This window comes from Pseudonaja textilis, chromosome 12 (genome assembly GCF_049901715.1).
Source record: "Pseudonaja textilis isolate UNSWEBS1 chromosome 12, rPseTex1.2, whole genome shotgun sequence".
NCBI lineage: Eukaryota > Metazoa > Chordata > Lepidosauria > Squamata > Elapidae > Pseudonaja > Pseudonaja textilis.
In genome coordinates, this window is record NC_142001.1 from 9,891,682 (window position 1) to 9,915,861 (window position 24,180).

Genomic DNA, 24,180 nt, shown 5'->3' on the forward strand with positions numbered 1-24,180 from the left:
TTCCTGCAGCCACCACCAGTAAAAATTCATATTAGTGGTCTGCAGGATTTAAAATTATGAGTTTGGTGGTCCCTGAAGTCCAAAAGTTTGGCGACTCCTGCATTATATCACTGTCCCTAGATCAAATCATATAGAGAGGGCTGCAGCCAAAATTAATTGTCCCCTATTGTGTTACAAGTGCTTTTTACCTGTAGAAAGTTAGCACCCACCCCTCTCCTAGAAGGATGAAGTATTTTAGATGATATTAAAAAGGCAAAATATTATATTTCCCAAAGGGAGAAATGGAGAAACGTGTTTTTAAGAGGCAGAAAGCAGCTCCCGCCTTTCTTAATAGCCTTCAGCAGATATCAGCACTTAAGAGAGAAAGAGCTTATTGAAAGAAGCCAAGTATCTAAGTAGCCCTATTCATAGGCAAAGCAAATACTGCTGGCAGAAATCCATTTAAGACAGGATATTTTGAAGTTCCCTACAGCAAGGTCTGAACAAAGGTAGGATTAGCCCTCAGCCACAATAGGAATTGCCGAACATACTTTCGGTTGCACCACCTCCAGTAAACTTCAACCAAACTAAGCTCAGAAAAACAGCTAGAATATGTACTTTGCCTATAGACCCAGCTATGACCGCTACCTAACCCCATAGGAATTTGACAACAGCCAATAGAATACATGTTCTTGCACAGGAACAGGAAGCTCAAGTGCAAAGCCCAAGAGAAGGTATAAAAAACCCCATTCTCAACTCCATGCGGTCAGCTGCACCAGAATCACAAACAAACACGTGGTTCTGTTCATCAGTAAATGGACCCTCTTTCCAATTAGCCTCCAGCCTCCATTTTGTCTCCAGGGACTTCCTCCTGGCTTGGAACTGGACCTGGATATTTCTTCCAACATATCTTTGAAGGTTTTTGCCTTTTTAGAAGACAAAATACTTCATTAAGGGCAAAAAAAAAAAAAAGGAAAGGAGGGTACAGGTAGTTCTTGACTTAAAAGCTCATTTAGGGATCATTCAAAGTTACAACAGCTCTGAAAAAAACCCTGACCTATGACCATTTTTCACAATTACAACCCCATGGTCACATGATCAGACTTCAGACGCTTGGCAAGTGGGTCATATTTTTTTTTATTTTTAAAAATTTTTTTATTAAATACGAAAGATTAAAATATACAAATACAAAGGTAAAAAATACAAAATTGTACAAATAAACATCACGACAGATTCTATAATGCAAGCAATCATGTTTTCCTCTAGTACGGTTTGATAGTGATTTAAATATTCCATCTAGATTATTAAGTGGTGGTTACTTTCAATCCCTTGTAAAATACCTATGTTAATGATATATATTATGTATTAATCTATTCTTACTCCTGGATTACAACTATATAGTTTTATAAATAAATTGTTTATTTGGCTTAATCAAAACGAGAGAGGAATAAAAGCTTGTACTGTATGATTTCCTGTCCTTTAACATATATATGGTAGTATATTTCTTATTTCTCTTTATTTTATACAGTACATTGTTTTTCTTTACGATCTATCCACTCGTACCATGTATCCCAGATTTGGTACTATTCCGTATCATCTAACTGGGTCATATTTATGACGATTTCTGTGTGATCTGCTTTTGTGACCTTCTGACAAGCAAAGTTAAGGGAAGAACATGAGAACCAGGTTACTAGCCTAACTGCTGCAGTGATTCACTTAACAACTCGGCCAAGAAAGGTCATAAAATGGGCCAAAACTCCCTTAACAAATGTCTCCCTCAACAACAGAAATTTTGGGCTCAATTGCGGTCGTAAGTCGAGGGCCACCTGCATTGCAAATGCTTTTCACCTTTGAAGGGCTTTTGCTACAGAAGACAAAATACTTCATCAAGGGGGAAAAAGAGGGGAAGGTGGCTATAGAGTCAACACATACCGTGTAAAATACATACCTTTTTTTAATAAGAGAAATTTGCTAAAGGAGGTGGTGTGGTGGCAGTTGTGATGAGGCCATTAAAGCACATCTAGTCCTCGACTTACAACAGTTCACTTAGTGACCGTTGGAAGCGGTCACAGTGGTATGCTACCGGTTCAGCGGAAGTGGTAGTAAAAAAAAAAAAAAAGCTTCTGACAATCAGCTGAGGGGATAAAGAGAAAAGCACAGGATCAGCCCTCCCATCTATCCCTGCGCTTTTCTCTTCTTTATCCTCTCAGCTGATCGTCGGAGGATTTTTTTTCCTCCTCTCAGCTGATCATGGGAGGCTTTATTTTTTTACTCCTGGTTCTGCTGAACTGGTAGGAATTTTTGCTACCGGTTCAGGTGAACCAGGATGAACCGGTAGCATACTACCACCACCGCTTCAAACAGTCACTAAGTGAACTGTTGCAAGTCAAGGACTACATGCGTGCATGTTAGATCACCAAACCAGTAGTGGAACAGGTAAGGATCCCACTGCTGGTTTAAAGTTACAACAGCATTGAAAAAAAAGTACTTATTTATGACCAGTTTTCAAATTTCTTTTGCCTTTAGTCTCCAGCAGACCAGTGTAAGAAGATCCATGCAGGGGACGAGGTGATCCAAGTAAACCATCAAACGGTGGTGAGTACACTTTTCAGAAAATACTAAGTGGCCATTTGCTTTAATTGTTTCCTTTGATTGAGAAGGGTTAACATACCACCTATGGGCATTGAATATCTTTATGTATCATTTTCCTTGTGAATTGGTTTTGAACAGAGGCCTACGTAAGAGAAGTTGGAATGTATGGCTTCATCTCTTATGCTGGAAAGATAAATGTACTGGGTTTGGCCCAGATTTCATCTTGTTTATTGTTCTGACCAAGGCTTCCGAGACCGTAATTATGCACATGCTTTTTTTAAAAGACAAGCCTTGTTTTATTGCAACGCTGGGAATTATTTTCAATCCCAGCTCGTAATGACTCTCAAACAGTCCCTCGAGATAAGCAGCCACCTTTCTTCCCTGTGAAGTGCTGCCAATAACAGAAGTGTCAAATGAACTAGAAAAAAAACCCAACCAAAATACAAAGAGCTTCAAGAATGAATGGAGTCCACACAGAGCTTCAAGGATTAATCTGAATAGAATGAACGACTTTGCTTCCTGCAAAGGTTTCATCATCTTTGCCTGTCCTTTATACCTTAGGGGAGGAGCAATCACCTTCCAGCTTTACTCCCAAGTTGCCCCTTTTGTCTCAGCTGCTCTCACCTTCTAGCAGCTCTGCGCACACCCGCATTAAGAACAGGCTCCCGTGGTTCCTCTGCCTCGCTGCTGCCAGACTCCAAAGTCTCCAGAGTCAGCACCCCACTCCCAGATGGTCCTGGCCCCATCTCTGCATCAGACACAGGATCCTCATCTGAGTCCACTCCAGACTCCTGGACTGGTCTCCGTTCTTCCCCACTATCCAATTCCACTGCCATCTGCACAGGCTGCCAGCAAATCACAACACTTATATTAGTTCCACTGATCCCAAGGAGACCTGTGTTGGACTCTGTTCATTTACTCCACTGATTCACTGAAGGTGAATACTGATCTTCTTATATTGGTATAACTACTCCTATATTGTCCATATAGGGGTGTGATGACTCAGCACTTAAAGATGCTGAGCTTCTCAGTTGGAAAGTTGATTGCCCAGATTCGAGACCCGGGTGCCACGCAAGCTCCCATTCCTTGCTCAAGCTCCTGCCCACCTAGCAGTATGAAAGCATGCAAATGCAAGTAGATAAATAGGTACCACTTCAGTGAGAAGGTTCCATACATTTTTGGCATACAGTCATGCTGACCACATGACCAGAATGTTAACTATTCTATTTATTGCTTTATTGTCCAGAGGTATTGTTATGGATTTGAATTTGGACTGCTTCTTATTGCTTTAGGGTGGGTTGCCTTTTCTTCCATTTGGATTGTGTTGCATTAATACAGTGTGTTTTGCATGCCACTTTGCTAGTCTTTTTGTGAGGTTGAAAGGTAGGGTTTGAGTCAAACTCAGAGCTAAACTGAAGTCAACATATTCTTTATCAGAGCAATGTTGAATTGGAGTAATACACGTGCATGGAATCTAAGTTTAGCTTTGTCATAAGGCAAGCCAATAATGTAAGAATATAAAGATGGCTATCTATTATTTATCTATCTATCATCTATCTATCTAACTTTCTTTCTATCTATCTATCTATCATCTAACATCATCTATGTCTGTCATAATCTATGTCTGTCTATCTATCTATCTCTATATCTATCTCTATAGTTATATAGCTATATATCTATATTATATCTATCTATACCTATATCTGTATATGTATGTATATATGTATGTATCTCTCTCTCTCTCTATCTATCTATCTATCTATCTATCTATCTATCTATCTATCTATATATGCCCCCATATTTTCTTTTTCAGCAATGACTATTATTGATCATTGTACTGGCGTGAATTTCAGAAACTGTTTTGTAGTATAAAGAAGTATAAAAGGGTCGGCAAATACACTTTTTGCCTGTGTTGATTTGGGGTATGCATTCATAAACTGGTTACATCAAATTTCTACTCCCCCTTTGTAACCTATTAAAATTAGGAACAAGAAATATGCACTCTTCGGAAACAGCTTTGCAAATCAGGTATTTTTGTAAGCCTTTTTGGTCTAAAACATGCGCTTTTTTCCTACTAATTGCCCTTTAAACCCAACGGAGTGACAATCAAAGAATGGCTTACAGAGAAACATGTACAGTTTTACAATGAGCGAAGAACAAACTAATGAACGGCATCAGTGTCATTCTAATTATGAAAGAAGCGGAGATGCAGAAGCAAATCTCAATTCATTTCCCTTGTGTTCCTCACTCAGCTGAGAGTACATTTCTCACCAGGATGGAGCAACGAGACTTCCTGCATTTGCGTTTGCATGGACACAATATCCTTGATGTTGGTCAAGGGCATCTTCGCCCCAGATAAAATGAACAAGTGTCCTACAATCATTCACATTTCAGTAGCCTTCATGTTGAGTAAGACAAATCACCATCCGGCAGGTGGTTGCGATGCAACTCTACGTGACGGTGTACGACAGACATCTATCCCAGTTGGTGAGACATTTCTCCAAAGTGACGTCTCAAGAAGACAAGTCTAATCTTCTTTATATGGGGCAATATAATATATCTTTAGATGATGTGGTACTCTCACCTGATTCCTGCTTAGAATCTTCACCTGCCTTGCATCCATGTGCACAACAGGGATGTGAATAAATTCTATTTAATTACAGGTTGAATCCAGTAACAGTTCGAAAATACAGCTTTGGTTGAAACGGATTTTATAAGAAGGCTTGAGTCATATCTGAGCGATGCATTTAAGGGGCTGTAGACAGGGGAGGGCTCCAAAACTTTTAGCAAAGGGTTCTCTGCCTTGTTGCTGGGTGGGCGTGGTCATGGTGGGTGTGGCCTAGTCAGGCCCTCACTCCATGATAGGGGGCAGGGGTGGGATTCAACCAGTGTTACTACTGGTTCAGTGACTACATCAGGCACCCGCACCGCGCGCACATGTAAAACACCATATAATGTGCCACCCGGACAGCTGAAAAGCATTGTGTGCAGCTGCACAGCGTTTGAAAAGCCTCTTTTTCCCTGCTTTTTCAACTTCAGCTGTGCCGCGCAAAGCAGCTGAGGTTGAAAAAGCAGGAAATAAGGGACAGGTAAGAGCCTGGGTGGATGGAGTTGAGCATTTACTGACTGGGTGCCCTTCCTGACACCTATGAGGACTTTGCAGCAGATATTTTTTTTCTTTGCACCTTAAGGGTGGAAAACCTGCTGCTAGCTAGGATTGAACCTTTAACCTTCCAAGTGGCACGCCAGTGTCTTCACCACTAGGTCACCAGGCTAATCTAGCAAGCCATGATCTCAGATGAAAAAATAAAACCCCTTGAATGCTTTCTGAATTAACAGAGCCCTTTTTCCTATTCCAGGTGAACAAAAGGCCATTGTCAGCTGTAAACTTTCAGTTATGGAAATTTGCTTCTTTAAATAGTTACCAACTATTTAGCTTAGTAATGGTTTACATTGTCAAAGTAATGCAAATAAGGTGATAGAGATAATGAGTGATAACTGATGAAGCATCACCAGTTTGAATTTATTTATATATGCTGTATAAACTTTTATTAAAGAATTTTTAAAAGTCAAAGCCAGATGGATTTTGAAACAGAAAAGTAAGGAAAGCAAAGTAATAAGTGAAGAGGAGAAAGGAGAAAAGGGAAAAGAGGAAAGGAAAGGAAAGGAAAGGAAAGGAAAGGAAAGGAAAGGAAAGGAAAGGAAAGTCTTCTAATCTTAAATTACATTTCTTACCTTCTCTAAGATTATGACATATTTTCCTTCTTTTCTTAGTCTACCCTTTTTAATTATGATCCCCATAATTCACAACTTCATTTTTTTTCTTTTTTTCAGTCAAAAGTCCATAAGAGATTTTCAATCACTTATAAATGCATTTGCACATTTAAATTTATGGACCCGAACATCCTGATTTTACACACACAAAAACCCTCACCCTACTAGAAATCATCTGTATTCTCAGATGCTACCTTAATAATTCTTAGATCTTTGGTTAGGACTTAAAATATTAGACTTCTATCAGTCTTAGGTTGGAATTAGTTTAGTTTACTTTATTGTCATTGTACCTCATACAACAAAATTAAATACCATCTTCAGTGTACATTGTGTTGAAAATAAACACAAATACACATCCTTCACATTCTATACATTGAACTGAAAACCCCGGATATTGCATTAATATTGCACTATACAGTAGAATTAAATTGTAGATTAATCATCATAACCATTAGAAGAGTGACTGATGAAGTTGTGGCTGTAAAATTCAATGTCTAGGATAGCTTTGTGTCTTAAAAGCGAAACCTGACCCAGATTGCAAGTGGAAAACATTCTTAGAGTAAAAAACAACCCATGGATTGTTAGCCCGTACCAAATTTGGGATCTTCTATGCACAGAGTCTGTATTTTAGTTTATGAGTTATCAAAAGCAGAACAAGTTTCTAATAATATGGGTGAATTGATTGTATCCGATAATTTCACAAGATAACAAACGTATCTTTCATTTTAATTTTACTTTCTGTTCCCTCTCTGTGTTTTTTTTTTTTCCGACTTCTTGATATATCTGTTTAAAGGTCAATCAAAATGCAGGGGGAAAAAACACATGCACCTTTCAACCTATCAATCTAAACTTATTATTTTGTTTGATTAATGGTATCCACGTTGAGTGGCAGCTGTCTTCATTTTCTCCATTTGAAATTTATATATATATGAGTGCAATTTCAGATGTGAATAGAACAGAACAGAAAAGAAAAGAATAGAAAGGGACATTGGAGGTCTTCTAGTCCAGCCCCTTGCTCAAGCAGGAGGACCTATACCATCTCAGACAAGTGACTGTCCAGACTCTTCTTAAAAACCTCGTGTGATGGAGCACCCATGATTTCTGGAAGCAAGGAGTTCCACTGGTTACCTGTCCTCATCATTACGAAGTTTTTACTTAATCCCAGGTTGTTTCTCTCCTTGGTTTGTTTCCATCTGTTGTTTCTTATCCTGCCCTCTGGTGCTTCGAAGAATAATTTTATTCCCTCTTCTTTGTGGCATCCCCTCAAGTACTGGAACACTACTATCCTGTCACCCCTAATTCTTCTTTTCTTTAGACTGGCCAATTGTTGCTGCTGTTGATTGTCAGTCAACTTAATCCTCTTCAACCCGCCTGCCATATTGCTAAAATCGTATCCGTTGATTCTTTGTAGCATGCATTGTCCTATAGATCTTCCCAGATGTTCTATTACAAAACTAGGTAACATTATAACTGCTAGTTATCGCTAGCACTGATGATGTGAGCTAGTTCGGTAATGAAATGTCTGCAAGAAAGCCATCTGACTTACAGTATAAAGACCATCTAAGTTCTACTCTCATGGAGAAGCTTTGGATGTTTGTAGCATCAAAGTGCTACCATGTCTTAACTTTGAAGGTGGCTATTGAAATGTCTCAAATTTTCCATCCTCTGTCAAGAACTCCAGTCCATCATGATGTCATCTTTCTATTTTTGGCCAGATACAATACTCAGCAAATATCATCAATAACATATTAAGAGATTTCCATTTCGGTCTACTGACACTTGGGACCGGATGGCCTCAATTATATATATTTTTAGTTTTTAATGACTCCTTCATTAAGGTTTCCTCTTTGAGCCATTTATCTTTAGGGCATTAATTATTGAGCATTCTCTGGCATGAAGGAGCTCGTGAAATTCGCCAAGGCTCTCGGTTTTTAACATTTATATCCAGTTTTTCAAAAGTGCCAGCTGGTTCTTCAAGTTGTGATTAAATGTCAGCAGGATGAGACTTTATTTCTCCCAGGACCTAACTTAAAGGCAGAGATGAGAGGGAAATAATTTAGAAATAAAACCCCAAATTCGTTTATAGCCAGTACCATTTTCCAGGTTAAAAGAAACCGTCTTGGAAATGATTGGGTTTATGCCTGGAGGAAAAGAACAAAACTTACGCGAGCAAAGTCAGTATTAATAATTGGGTAGGACCGTGTGCTCACCCAGTCAGAATCCAGTGTGATTTTTCTCCCTGGTAAAAACGTATTTAGGATTGGAATCCAATTCTCAGTGAAGTTAAATCCATCGCCGATGGTGAACTGTGTGTCCTTCGTTCCGTTTCTTGTCAATAATCATTTGCAAAGGGCAACCTTCATCTGCATCTATGTCTTGCGCTTTTTTTTCCCCCTGTTTGTTTGATACTACATCTTTACTCCTCTGAGAATAGGGCCAGGAGTGGGGCTGCTGGGGGTTTGCAAGGGTTCAGGAGAGCCCCTAACTAAGATTCGGTGCAGTTTGGAGAACCCCCAAATCCCACTCTTGGCTGGCCCTGCCCACTCCTCCCTTCCCCCCCCAGGAGTCTCCACGTGGCCCGTTATGGATGCAGGTAAGGGGGAGGGAGTGGACGGAGGCTCGGGGAGGGTGACAAACGGGGCTCCCAGAAATTCGGGACCTCTAGAAATGGGCCCGTTTCTGGCTTCCAGAGAGCCTCTGGAGCCCAGGGAGGGCAAAAATGCCCCCCACCACCATGGTGCAAGAGGCCGACTAGGCCACACCCACCATGGCCACGCCCACCCAGCAACTGGGCAGAGAACCAGTTGCTAACATTTTTGAAACCCAAATAGGGCTACGCATCTCCTCCTTCCTTGTATTGTTTTGACAGTGTGGGGGGGTTTTTTTTCTCCCCCATCCGGTCTTCTTTTCTAAGAATCCACCCCACCCCCCCAAAAAAAAAGATCTGTCTGATCGGAAAGAAGAATTGCACTTGCTTTTTTTAAAAAAAGATACAGAGACAAGGATTTCCTCCAGCTTTCTTTAACCTTTAAAACAAAATCTCACCGCACGTAACCGCATGGCTGGACTATTTTCAGTGTCTTCTTCTCTACTTTGGCGCTTCCTAAAATGACCATCGAAGATAGATGAATGGGGTTGGAAGGGACCTTGGAGGTCTTCTAGTCCAACCCCTGCTCAAGCAGGAAGTCTGGTGTGCTTCTGTGCCACAAGATTAATGTATGAGCATTCACAACTTCTGAAGTCAACATGTTCCACTGATTAATTGTTCTAATTGTCAGGGAATTTCTCCTTAGTTCTAGGTTGCTTCTCCCCTTGATCAGCTTCTATCCATTTCTTCTTATCCTGCCTTCAGGTGCTTTGGAGAATAGCTTGACTCCCTCTCCTTTGTGGCAGCCCCTGAGATGTTGGAACACTGCTATCGTGTCTCCCCTAGTCCTTTTCATCAAACTAGACACCCCCAGTTCCTGCGATTGTTCTTGGTATGTTTTTAGCCTCCAGTCCCCTAATCACCTTTGTTGGTCTTCTCTGCACTCTTCCTAGAGTCTCAACATCTTTTTTTTACATCGTGGCAACCAAAACTGGTAGTTACTTGCATCTGTTTATTTAGTGACTGTTCAAAGCAAGGTCCTTCAAACTTGGCAAGTTTAAGACTTGTGGACTTCACCTCCCAGAATTCCTGAGCTAACATGACTGGAGGAGGAATTCCGGGAGTTGAAGCCCACAAGTCTTAAAGCTGTCAAGTTTGAAGACCCCTGGTTCAGAGTTCAAAGCACTGATAAAAGTGACTTATGACCAATTCTCGCACTCACAACAGTTGCAGCATCCCCATAGTCAAGGCTACGTTTTGCTTGCAAGGACCCCAGAGTGGACTTGGAAGCCATACTAAGAGGTTGTTGCTTCCTTCACCCCTTGTCTTTCCAAACTCAACCACTTGAACTCTTTTGCAGTTCTTCTGGAAATGTTCAGTGCATAGTAATAGAAAAAATAATCTCCTTCGTCTGCTTTATTTATATGTTCCAACTGTTTGTTTAACGGCTCTTTCAAAACATTGCTTAAACATCACGTTTTGCAAGAAGGTGGGGTGGTTATTCGTCCAACCAAGGAGAGCTTTCTCTGTAAAGAATCCTTCCTATGATTATGTAAGTAAAGGGGTGAATTTCTTTTTCTGTGGGTTTGGTGTGTTTTTTTAAGGAAAAAAAACACGCTTAGAATACCTCTAAGTGTCAAGGCAGAGGTGGCCTTTTTATGTGTTACTGGAGCTTTGTTTGGTGTTATTACTTGCAATAACTTAATAAATTCCGTTCCCCTTCCGTGGACTTTCCCATAGCTCAAATAAATGATGTTTTATCTTTAATTAAACACCTTGAAGAAATTGCACCAATATTATTCTCCAATACGCAAGCTCCCTTCGCCAACCTCCCCATTCCAATTTCTCCCCTACACCCCCCAAATTAACAGATCCTATTACAACAGCCAGGATTCATTTTGTAATTATTCTGAAGCTGCTCTTTAGAAAGCCTCCAGTGAAACAGAGTGATACTTCAGTAGAAAAGATAATTAAAAGCAATTATTCAGTTTGTTAGAGGATATAAAAATTAGAACAGTGCATCACTGTCTTTATTTTTTTTAAAGTAATGGTAGTGCAACAGATAGTTTATCACACTATTGCTCTATTTAAAAATTAAAATAAGCAAACGTTACCTTTTTCTCTTAAAGAGAAAGGAACAAAGTGCTTAACAGGCACTTGCCGAGAGTGATCTACGAGATCTGTATTACAGTTGTGTATATTGTGAAAAGTATTTAAAAGGAGTTGAACCCCTCTTTCTGTTTTCCTCAAGGCTTCTTATTTCAAATCTAAAATAAAGCTGTGTTTGCTTTCAGGATTTGCTTGGTTGACATTAATGCAAGTGTTTAAAACAGCCACATGGTTGTTTTCTGGCTAAAAGCAGGAGCTGCTTTAATAGGGGGATTCTCATCATGTCTTATCTGCACACACAACTGCACTCATACAAAGGACCACCAGGTGGCAGCAAAGACACACAGGACTCTAATCCTGTACTCCCACCTGGTGGTCATCAGGATTTTTGCAATCTGTCCAATCTGTCAATTCTGCACAATCACTTTGTAACATATTCTAGGGAATCCCTTGTTCGCAATATTAATGTAAAAGCAAACTTGATTACTAATAAATGACCTTTCAAAATTCCATGACGGGATTCTCTCTTCAGGTTGGCTGGCAATTAAAGAATCTGGTCAATGCATTGCGTGAAGACCCAAACGGCGTGATCTTAACATTGAAGAAGAGACCTCAGAATACCCTCGTTTCTGCTCCGGCACTACTCAAAAATGTCAGGTGGAAACCTCTTGCTCTCCAGGTAAGATGACCTTGGACAGTATCTTTGTTTTAGGAACTCTGAAAATTGCATCACTGACTCTTGTTTTCCGTGTCTCGGGAGTCTCTGTCATTTTCCTTTAAGAAATAATTTAATTTTTCCTTGAGTTTGTTGGTGTATTATTTTTCTCTTATTAACTGAGTATTTAACGTCCATCTTTTCTGTGGTCTTTTTGATAATCAGCAATAGAATTAAAGTCTCCTCTGATACAAATATTTCTTTTTTCCAATCCTGTTATTTTCCCATAAAGATGCTTAAAAACTCTTTTTGATCTCCGTTCGGGGCGTAGATTACCACTAAGAGAATTGGGATGGCATTAATCCAGATCTGCAAAACTAGAGTTCTTCCCTCAGAATCCGACCATATTAAATCTTCTTTCAAATCCTCTTTAACATATACTACAATCCCTTTCTTTTTCCCCATGTCTGCTGGTGTGGTAAATAGCTTCCCTAATTTCGGACATTCTAGGTATTTTTCATCTGTTTTCTTTATATGAGTTTCTTGTAGGCATATTACATCAGCATTTTGTTTGATTAGTTTAGCTATTATCCTTTTCCTTTTTATCGTCGAGTTTAAACCATTTATATTAATTGATAGTAGTTTCTTTTCTTCTTACATTTAATTAATTCTGTTTCACTCTTTGTCTTGTAATGGCTCCGGTCTCTCCTTGTGCCTGAAGATGTGTCCTACTTTCTTCTCTTTCCTGATGTAGATGAGTATTTCCTTGATTTCCTAAAGTTCCATCTCTGTTCTTATGACAGCCTTGATCTTCCTGTTTCCAGTTCCTCCTTACTGCTCTGGTCTTCCGGACTGACCAATCGCTCATAAAATTCCTGGGCCTTTTCCATGGAGTCTATTTTAATTTTCCTTTTGTTCCAAAAAAACTAACATCCCCTCTGGGATTAGCCATTTAAATACGATTCTTTTCTGATTTAGATAAGCTGTTAAGAACTTGTAGTCTCGTCTTTGTTCTCTTACTCTTCTTGGTATTTGTTTGAGAATCAAGACTTCTTTACCTTTATATGTAATTGTTTCATCTCTTCACATCCTATATATGATATCCCGGACACTCCTTCTCGCAAATCGTATATGGACTTCTCTTGGGCATTTGTGGCATAATTAGTGCTAATCCTGTAAACTTCATCAAACTCCCTTAAGATGTCATCTTTATAGGTCATCCTTCTTCCCCTTCCCCTTTGAGGTGATTTGGGTTGAGAAAGTGTGACTAGTTCAAGGCCACCCATGCCTAAAATGGAACTAGAACTCAGTCTCCTGGTTCCTAGCCTCATGCCTTAACCACTAGATCAAACTGACTCTCCATAGATATAAATATAACAGTATATCTTTTGCGTTCCTTCTGATACCAATGATAGATTGCTTACATCTAATGAGAGAAGACTCCCTTTTAATAGTTGTGGTGGCCAGAGGTGGTATTCAGCAGGTTCTGACCAGTTCTGGAGAACCGGTAGCGGAAATTTTGAGTAGCTCGGAGAACCGGCAAATCCCACCTCTGACTGGCCCTGCCCCCATCTATTCTCTGCCTCCCGAGTCCCAGCTGATTGGCTGGGTCTTCTTTTGTTGCCCTGCACAGGAGAATGGAGATGGAAAGCAGGTTAGTGGGGTGGGGAGGGAATGGGGATTTTGTAGTAATCGTCCTCTGGAGTGAGGTGGAAATGAAGATTTTGCAGCATCCTTCCCCTGCCATGCCCACCAAGCCACACCATGCCCAAGCCACACCCACAGAACTGGTAGTAAAAAAAAAATGCATCCTACCACTGGCGCACTCCTACATTTTACTCAAAAGTTAAGACCCCTTGGGTGCAGATGAGCATAGGTCTTGAGCCCCAAATGGCGACAATTAGATTTGAAGGTGGAAGAGCCTTCCTCCCACGCTTAACAGCTGGTACTATCAGCTCTAGCAATGACCTAGAAATTGAGCACAATAGATTTACTGTTAATCGCCCCACTGAGAGAAGAAGGCATAAATCTAATGACTTTCTTTTCATATATCTTCTTTTTTATTACTCGGATATTCCAAATGGAGGAAGAATACGATTACAAGCCTTGCATTTCCTCCCAGCTGCCCTTAGCCAACTGCACCTCATTCAAGCCTCTCTTTCGAGCAAAATCAATACTATCAAACCATATTATTCTTCTTTTCCATCATATCACAGTGGCTTCTCCCTCCCCTTTCCTTCTAGCTATTCTTTTGCAGAAGAAATTTAAAATCCCTCTTGGATTTCCCAGCCTGCTTATTTTTCAGGTTTGGAGGCCAAAAGATTATGAGTTTAAAGGCGAATATTATTTATTTGTCAGGATAAAACAAAACAGAACAATCAAAGATGTCATGAATTGCGGTTGACTGTTGTCTCTGTTAGGTTTCTCCGGCATTCAGAAGGATTTGAAAAAGAGAACTCTCTGTGATTTGATAAAGACAGAATTGTAATGTGAGACCAGGTTTCCCCAACATGGAATTTACTAAGAGCATTAAACACAGCTCCTCTGTCCTTTGTTACTCAACCATGACTTTAGAGAAAGATCACTTAATATTTGCCACCCTTTGCACAATGCTGTAAAAGATACTAGGTGTGTACAGTACAAGGTTCCAACACTCAGCATTGCCTCCAGAACGTATTAACAGATTAACAGGGTTGGAAGGGACCTTGTAGGTCATCTAGTCCAACCCCCACACACACCCAAGCAGGAGGCCCTACAGCATTCCTGACAGAAGGCAGTCCAGCCTCTTCTTGAAAGCTTCCAGTGATGAAGCTCCCGCAACTTCTGAAGGCAACGTCTGTTCCATTGCTTGACTGTTCTCGCTATCAGAAAGTTTATCCTTATTTCCAGATTGAATCTCTCCTTGTTCAGTTTCCATCCATTCTTCCTTGTCTGGCCTTCAGGTGCCTTGGAGAATAACTTGACCCCTTCCTCCTCTCTGTGGCAGCCCCTCAAATACTGGAAGCCTGCTATCCTGTCTCCCCTGGTCCTTCTCTTCCCTAGACTAACCATGTCCAGTTCCTGTAACCGTTCATCTTATGTTTTAGCCTCCAGTCCCCTAATTGTCTTGGTTGCTCTTTCTATTGTCTCAACATCTTTTTTATAGTGTGGCCATCAGGAATTTAGAAGTTGTCGTCTAGTGAAAAGAAGGACTAGGGGTGACATGATAGCAGTGTCCCAATATTTGAGGAGTTGCCACAAAGAAAAGGGAGTCAACCTATTCTCCAAAGCACCAGAAGGCAGGACCAGAAGGCAGAACAATGGATGGTAACTAATCAAGGAGAGAAGCAACCTAGAACTAAGCAGAAATTTCCTGACAGTGAGAACAATTAACTAGCAGAAGGCTTGCCTTCGGAAGTTGTGAATGCTCTGATACTGGAGGTTTTGAAGAAGAGCAGGGGGTTGGACTAGATGACCTCCAAGCTCCCTTCCAACTCTGTTATTCTATGTCTAAGACTGGACAGCCATTTGTCTGGTATGGTATCGGGTCTCCTGCTTGACCAGGGGGCTGGACTAGAAGACCTCAAAGACCCTTCCCAACTCTGTTATTCTGTTAAATTGTGGCTACTCCATCCCTGGGGATTTTTAAGAAGAGATTGGATAACCACGTACGGCATAGGATCTCTTGCTTCAGCAGAGGATTGGATTAGAAAACCTCCAAGGTCCCTTCTAATGCTGTTATTCTGTTTATACCACCCCCACCTCCAAATTATTAGGCAGAGCCTGTAGCTTCAAGCTGGCCACTTAACCGTCATTCTTTATGTGCAAGGAGAAGGTTCTATACTTGGACATCTCTAAGAACAGAATGGTTAGCTTCCAAAAAAAAAAAAAGGGATTGCATTTTCAATTAATTAAATGATGACATTCGTTATTACATTATTCAGTTGCATTTAACACAATGGTGAGAGCCAGCACAGAAACTACATCAGTCAATTTTAAATATTAAATTAAACCAAATCAAATTTGTTGTGGTGTAGCCTATTTTGTCCTGGCTTCCTCTCCTCTCAGAAAACACAAACTCTCGCACACCATTCAGAAGTCAAGGGAGGCCTTTTTCCCTGAAAATAATGTAGACCAGTGGTGGCTAACCTTTAGGGGCTCCTGTGCTGAAAATTGTGTGCGCTCATAAGCTCACACATGCTCGTGTGCCAGCACCCAGAAGGCAACGCACGTGGCTCCACCCCCGTGTCTCCTGCGCATGCGCGCGTGATTTCCCCCCCCCCCCACCGCCACCCCCTTACCTGCTCTGGGCATGCAAGCACCTCCATGCAACCAGACTCCAAATTTTAGACCTAGAAAACCTAGAACTACGCCGCCTTCGGTCCAATCTAAGTGTGGTATATAAAATCATACAATGCAATGTCCTACCTGTCAATAACGAATACTTCACTTCAACCATAATAACACAAGAGCACACAATAGATACAAACTCAAGGTTAATCGCACCAAAGTTGATTGCAGGAAATACGACTTCAGCAACAGAGTGGTCAATGTCTGGAATACTCTACCTGACTCTGTGGTTTCTTCCCTAAACCCCAAAAACTTTAATCTTAGACTTTCTACTATTGACCTCACCCCTTTCCTAAGAGGTCTGTAGGGGGTGTGCATAAGCGCACCAACGTGCCTACCATCCCTGTCCTATTGTTTCTTTTATATTTTATTTTTCTTATATGTATCCATGTATTCATAACTATGTTTTTACTTATACCTATTATCTTGTAAGCAATTGACAAACCAAATAAATAAAAAAATAAAAAATAAAATAAATGCCACCTATGACACACGTACTGTAGGTTCACCATGATAGATGTATACCCTTCTAGCAAGCTTCCAAGAACTGGATGTCTTAGATTCAATGAACTTGCTCCAAATAGTAAGTTAGGAGTACAGTGGGATTTTGCCCAGGTTCCTGTATCCTTCTGACTATTAGTTGGACTAGACCTGGGAAAAATTGTAAAAGGCCATGAAGCAGCTGCTCTGAATGGTAAATAATAGGCAGGGACCTTGTAGGTCACTTAGTCCAACCTCTTGCTCAAGCAGAAGAGTCAGAAAGTGAGTCAATAAGAAAGTGGGAGATGTCATTCTCTGTCCGTTCGAAACCTAAACCATATTTCATACTTCAAATGCCCTGGGAGTATTTAGGAAAGCCATGTAACAGATAACAGATAATCAGAGTTGGAAGGGACCTTGTAGGTCATATAGTCAAACCCCCTGCCTAAGCAGGAGACCCTACAGAGATCCTACATGTGATAGCATCAGGCCAAAGTAGCCACAACCACTTTTAAGTAGCTAAAAGTAAGCAATGTTATTGTCTTCTACCTAAGTTACAAGAATCTCCCTAGACTGCTTGCCATCTCCAGGGAACAAGATAAAGCTTCCTGCATCTTGGGGAGGTCATTTATGCCCCTTATAGCTATGCAATGATTCCAAACTGGATCCCCACTTAACTCCTCCTTCCAGCCTAGCTGGCAGTTTCCCAACACAATCCAGATAATGAAAATGATGGGGCCGGTCTTGGGCGGGTTTGAGGTTGCCATTTAGGTACATCTCTGCTTAAAACCAAACTGAGAAGTGACCTCCTGTTCTGTGATCAAGGATTCTGGGAAGAATGTTCAACCTTCTGTTGCCAACCGATCCACTGCAAGTGATTTTTGTAGTGAGTCTACACCACGGCACTTTCTCTCTCTCTGCAGAATGACTGATTGTGATGACAACAGAACAGTGATCGCTGGTTGAGTGGGAGAGGATATATTTAGATTTCTCAGAGTGAGAAATATTTTCTCCTTGCATGAAGTGGCTTGTCACTCATCATCAGTTCTTGCATTTCGAGAACGCACCTGACTGGGCATGCGGTGGAATTGGTTTAAGGATTGCTTGAGCAGTCGCCAGTGAATAAACACTGTTTTTATATACTTTTAAAGAGAAGGAGGTAAAACTCTTTGTCTTATTTGTGTGTGTTTGGGGAAGGAGGACTCGACGCAGTTCCCCATTTGTACCCCACATTATAGCAACCCAAGAAAAGAGGGCCTGTGGTGAGTTTCAGGCGAGAGAGGATTTTCCCATCCTTTGATCTTCAGATCCTTCCAGTTTTAAAGGACAGCTGGGAACATCTACTCAAGCAGGGGTGTTTTTCATCTTGGCAAACTTTAAGACCCGTGGACTTCAATTCCCAGAATTCCCCAGCCAGCATGGCTTACTGCAGAATTCTGGGTGTCGAAGTCCACAGGCTTTTAAAGTTGCCAAGATTGAGAAATGTTTCTCTAGTTTGACTCACCTGCTACTGCAAAATCTATGATGCAATGACACCCTTCCAGCATCTCTGACAGATTAAGCCCTTCTGCGGCCTGTTTTAAATAAATCTTTTTCCTTGTTATTCCCATCCTTTGCTTCTAGCGTTGACCTTTTCAATATCTCCACTCTATCTTCTCAATGGCCATTTTCATTTGTAGCTAGTGATGTTTTAATTATGAGCCACAGCCCTACATGGGCTGGACTGCGCTGAAGACTCTGTAAAATAAAGTCTTGATGAAAGTTTATTCCCCCTGGGTGTAAGGACCAGCCTCTCCCCGCCACCCTTCAAAATATAAGTATGAAGTCTTGAAAACTTTGTATTTCAAGAGGAATCTTTTTATTGAAGAGGGGTAAAGCAGGTCAAAATTCAAAGCAGGGTCTAGGGTCCCTCAGGGCGTGCAACTAAGATAAAGGGAATTAGAACCCCTCCTTTCTGTCCTGTGTGGATTCCACCAATCCACAGGTGTGAACATGTTATTATCCCACCATCTCTGAGAAAGCAGATAAGGAAAGGTTCCCAGGAGTTATCTTCAGGTGCTGCAATCCACAAGTCTCCTTCTCCCTTTACATTCCTCAAAGAGGTGAGATTTTTCCGGGCATCTGGGGCACCAGGAAATGGTTATAAATCATGTAAATGGTTATACAAAGCCAATGTAAGTAATAGGATATTTAGGATACATGGAGAGGAAAAGAATTAAATGTATCAAATCCACCGCCACCCTTTTCTTCCAATGAAGAATCTGACACTTGTTGTGGGTCTCTGGCAGCAGGTGCGGACAGCTGAGGTCTTGGAGTGCGAGGACTCAAAAGAAGGGCCTGTGTGTGATGCAGGAATGGGGCCAGGACCATCAGGGAATGGAATGCTGCCTTTGGATATTGTGGGGGCTGGCAGCAGTGATGAAGAGGTCCCTGAGGAGCCTGTGCCCAATGCACGTGCGCACAGCGCTGCTCAAAAGAAAGACCTCCCTTAAGAGATAAAAGGCAGCTGAGAAACCACAGTTCTTTGCAGGAAGCAAAGAAGTTTTTGCACTCAAGCCTTGTGGACGTTCGGAATATCTTGGTTGGTGTTTGGAGACTCCTTGTGTTTGAAATATTTCTTAGTCACTTTAGTATTCTTGGCAGCCTTGCACAACCTTGGCAAGGCTCGTTCTTACCAGAGACAATTAGTTTGAAAGAGCCTTTTAACCATGAAGGAATGGAATTCAAAACGAATCATTAAAAAGTTTTGCGGTTACCTCTGTTTCGTATTTGTTTCCTTGGAACAAGGTTTGGGTCAGAACACACCAAATCTCTCCCAGCATTTGCAGCTTGTTCTTTGGCTAGTCTTTCTTTTTTAAAAAATAATGTTGATTATGCTTTTCCACAATTACACGTCTCTTGTACATTCTTAACAACTCTATGACATTGACATTTTCACTTATACATACATACATACATACATACATACATACATACATACATACATACTTTTAATTCTTATTTCTTTTGTCTAACCAACTATACCACTTATTCCAGACCATATAATATTCTGATTCCTCCCTCTCTTGCAGTTCCGATGTAAGTTTAACCATCTCTGCACAGTCCAATACTTTCTTTATTACCGTACCTTCGGAAGAGGTACTGTCTAATTTCTAATTTTGTGCATAGGCAATTCTTGTCACTGTCACTATATGTACTATAATATACTTGGTTCTTTTATTAAATTCTCCTGTAATTATTCCTAATAAAAACATTTTGGGTTTGAGTTCAGTTTGAAGACCTATAATTTCCTGTAGCCAATTTTAAATTTTAGCCCAATATTTCCTTGCTTCGGGACACAAACACCACATATGAAAGAAGGTACCATGTTTTTGTTGGCACTTCCAGCAATCTAGACTCATGTTTGGATATATCTTTGTCTTTGGGTAGTCTTAATGCTCCCATAAGAGCAAAGAATCATTACCTTCTGACAGCAAAGTTGTTTTTGTTGGCTGATGTCATCAGATTTTAATTAGGGAAAAAAAAATAACCTCTATCTTAAAATTGCAGCCTTCACCTCTGATAGGACCAGCCAGAAGTAAGTGAGCTGATTTCGTGTCACAGGACCAAAATAGGTTCTTGACTAAATCTCTTTTCATAGAATTTTAGTAGCGTTTTTTTTTTTTCCAGAATAAGTTCTGAGGGTTTTTTCCCCCACATTCTCATCACCTTATTGCTATTGCTGAGCAGGCTTCACAGAGAAATACTCCTAAAGAATTATTTCACGGTGTTATGAATATTTATGGAAAGGGGAATTGACTATTTCATGGACAATTAGTGTCTAACTTTGATTTTGGGGCAAGCAGAAAAGCAACATATTTCCAAATGCAAAACTTATGCTTGAATATATGCTGTGGCAGGAGTACATTTCCAAATTAAACCCTGTTGGCTATAGATATATAAAAGCATATTCATTAGTTTCTTGAAATGCTCAGTATTAAAACACACATCCCTAAAATTAAAGGAATTTACTTTGGCCCCTTTTAACTCTGTTTCGTGAAAAAGAACTAGAAGGGCAAAAATATCAGAGAACAGGAGTCACAAAATATCCAGGAAAATAACAGAATAACAGAGCTGGAAGGGACCTTGGAGTTCTTCTAGTCCAACTCCCCTGCTCAGACAGGAAATAGTACACCTTAAAAACTTACACGGTTGGAGCATTCACAACTTCTGGAGCCACGTTGTTCCAATGATTAATTATTTTAACCATCAGGAAATTTCTTCTTAGTTCTGGGTTGCTTCTCTCCTTGATTAGTTTCCACCCATTGCTTCTTGTCCTGCCTTCAGGTGCTTTGGAGAAGAGCTTGACTCCCTCTTCTTTGGGGCAGCCCCTCAGATATCTGAACACTGCTATCATGTTAACCCTAGTCCTTCTTTTCATCAACCTAGACATACCCAATTCCAGCAACCATTCTTCATATGTTTTAGCCTCCAGTCCCCTAACCATCTTTGTTGCTCTTCTCTGCACTCTTTCTAGAGTCTCAACATCTTTTTTACATCATGCCAACCAAAACTGGATGCAGTGTTCCAAGTGTGTTCTTACCAAGGCATTATAACATGGTACTAACACTTTGTGTGATCTTGATTCTGGCAGAATACAAATCTCATATTCTGGCTTCTCTTTGTTCAGACGAATTCCTTACTACGGATGTAGAGGCCCTGTGTAAATTTTCCAGCATCCATACTACAGTTGACCTTGACATAGCAGAAGAGATGGTGTTTCTCTTGCTCATCTCTGCTGTTAATTACATTTCAAAGAAAAAAAGACCAGCTATGATGATGGATCTGAAGGAATTATGAAACTGAAAACTTAGAAAAGTTGGAAATGTTTAACAGTCTTAGGTAATTGGCAAAAAACTTTTCATAATACTTCTTATGAATGGCGATTACAATATGTTCAATCCACATGCTGTTCCCAAAATGTCCCTGCTTCTAAATATCTTAGAGGAAGAGCTGTTTGATTTCGTTAAAAAGTCCATTTCAAAATTAATGCACAGTGTTTATGCATCTCTGCCTAAGCTTTAATGTGACCAATCCCCTTTAGGCACCGAGTTCCAATATCCGATTATTCTATGAACGCCTATAAACTGAAGATGACTTCAACTAATGGCTCATCTTCTTGAGTCACAGTATGTTAGAGCCACAAGCCAACTCCTGCTTTCCATGATTAAGTCTCTGCGCATAGATGTGTATGGGTGTCCATGTTGCATAAATAATTATTCTCCAGAGGGAAATAATAATAATTTGCTCGTATTACAGCATTCTCTTCTAAACAAGTAAGGGCTTCCAGTTAATAAATAGCCAAGTGGAATATCTGTTGGAGAGACCTTTTTGTGATTATCAATCCAGAAGGTGAAAGTTTTCAACAGGTCAACTGTACACTTTGCAATGAAATAATGTGGGACAGGCTCAGTGGTGGGATTCATTTTTTTTTACTACCGAACTGGGCCAAACTGGTAGAATATCACTACAGGAGAAGGCTACATGCAGGTAGTTTAAGTAGATTTCTCTTTTTCTCTCTTTCTGCTCCTATCCCCTTTCCAGCCTGTGATTCCAACCAGCCCAACAAGCAGTTTCACCACACCAACCAGCACAATGGGTATGAACTCCAAAATGGACAACTCGACACTGCAAGATGTGTTCATCTTCTCCCCCGTGTCCGGACTCTATGGCCCCAGGTACGCCTTGCCTAGGACTGATGCCCCTGCTTGTTTAGAATGATAGCAATAGCACTTAGACTTATATACCTGTTCTGCCCCAGCTCCCCAAACACAACAAACCCTCTGAAGTGAACTCAAAAGATTCCTTTAATTAGGAGTGCTGGCAGCCCTGGCGAAAATTTTCTCTCTCACCACAGACTAACAAGGCCATCCGTCTGGAGGATGAATAGTTGTCTGCCACATCTATTCATCTCTGCTCCCTCCCTTTTATCCCTAGAGCTTGGGTGGGGCTTTGCTAGCAGCAGTGGCTCTTCCATCCCAAGGATTGGCTCATAGATTTCCACTGCTCTCCTCTCCTCTGCCTTCTGTGGGGCTTTGCTAGCAGCAGTGGCTCTTCCATCCCAAGGATCGGCTCATAGATTTCCACTGCTCTCCTCTCCCCTGCCTTCTGTGCATCCATGCACCAGGCACTGGACTTAGCTGTTCCTCCTCTTCCTCATCAGCCACCTCCAGACCTGGAGGCTGTTGACTCCCCATCTGAGGGCTGACAGATGGCTCTGGCTTTGCCTTATCTGTCTCTCTGCCAGCTCCATTCCCTCTTCCCCCTCTGAGCTCTCAGGTTGCCTTGATGTTGGCCCTGACTCCCACACCTCCTCCTCTTCTGATTCAGCTGTTGGAGGGGGCAGCGGCCAATGGGCCACAGCAATACCGCTTCACAGTGCTCCACAGCCCTCTCCGAGCTGCTTACAGAGTCAGCACATTGCCCCCAACAATCTTAGTTACTTGAAGATGTGCAGACTTCAACTCCAACTGTTCTCCAATACTCCTCAGCCAACATTTTAGAAATTGAAGTCTATCTATCTTCAAGGGACAAAGATTGAGAAACACTTCTCTAGACAGACCATTTAATCCAGGTCTGCTTTTTAAGCTCAAACTGTTGCATTTTTCTGGACCTAGTTTTTTTTCCCCTTCCTTTACTTACAGCTAACTTCATTAGTAATCTGAGTTCCCCTGAAGTGTTTGTTACTCTAAGCAGAAGACAGTGTGTGTGAATTTTTAGCCTGCGTGTATTTGAAAGGCTTTTCCCCCTGCCTCTTTGCTCCATTTTCAATGTTGTTTTAATGATTGAATCTCACTTTGAAATCTATTGATTCAGGAAGAGTTTTAAAATTATAGCAGCAGTAACTTTCACTTCAACCTGATGCTGCCGTGCCTTTTCCGTCTGGAATGTTTAGAGGCTGCTTCGGAGTTATTTTAGCATTTTTCTTGAGAGTTCTTTTTCTAATTTATTATGAAAGTTGCTCTAGTTTTAACAGAGTATATAAGTTATTGGTCATTAATCCTGCTCTGGAATTGTTTTCAGTAATAAAGTGGGAGGACAATTTTACCAACAGATTAAATGTAATTAATAGTAGTAGGAATAAACACTCTTAACATTGTCCATTCATGACAACCTCTGGCTGAGCTGAAGCTGCTGGGGAAAAGGAATTACAGACAAGTCAATTCTTCAGCAGGCCTTATATTGAAGAATCAGGAAGTGGTTCTGACTTCCTCGGTTTCTTTCCCTGAAAATGTTAGTGCTTCTCATCTAAGAAGCTTCTTCAGTTCTCCAGTTCAGATCTGAAGAAGCTTTTTAAATGAGAAGTGACATCCTCATGCATTCATTGATTTGTGAATTGCACTTTGCACCGAATGAAGGACCATTAGCAAACCCATGTGAGTTTTCAAGAAAGTAGGGTTTTGTAGTCTAATAATCCACACGGGTGGTCCTTGATTTGACAATCACAACTGGAACCAGAATGTTTATTGCTAAGCAAAGTGTCAACTCATAAAGCACTCCTATGTCTGTTTTTGAGTTGCCATAAGCAGGTGAGGCGGGAACCTGAAGGAGCAGTACAGCAATTAAAACCAGAAGTATATTCCACGCTTATCTTACAAAGATAATTAATTAGGGCGATCGCAGGAACCCTGACACA

General features: G+C 40.8%; 1 protein-coding gene across 4 annotated transcripts in view; it reads left to right on the top strand.

Annotated features, from left to right (window-relative positions):
• Positions 1 to 24,180, top strand: part of LOC113437975 (connector enhancer of kinase suppressor of ras 2-like) — a 327,810-nt gene that overhangs the window by 201,111 nt on the left and 102,519 nt on the right. For all 4 annotated transcript variants that reach the window (XM_087940977.1, XM_087940974.1, XM_087940976.1 and 1 more), the window contains exons 8-10: positions 2,506 to 2,574; positions 11,574 to 11,720; positions 22,089 to 22,222. In XM_087940977.1, coding sequence (XP_087797103.1) covers positions 2,506 to 2,574; positions 11,574 to 11,720; positions 22,089 to 22,222 — 350 coding nt within the window. The remainder of the gene's footprint in view (positions 1 to 2,505; positions 2,575 to 11,573; positions 11,721 to 22,088; positions 22,223 to 24,180) is intronic.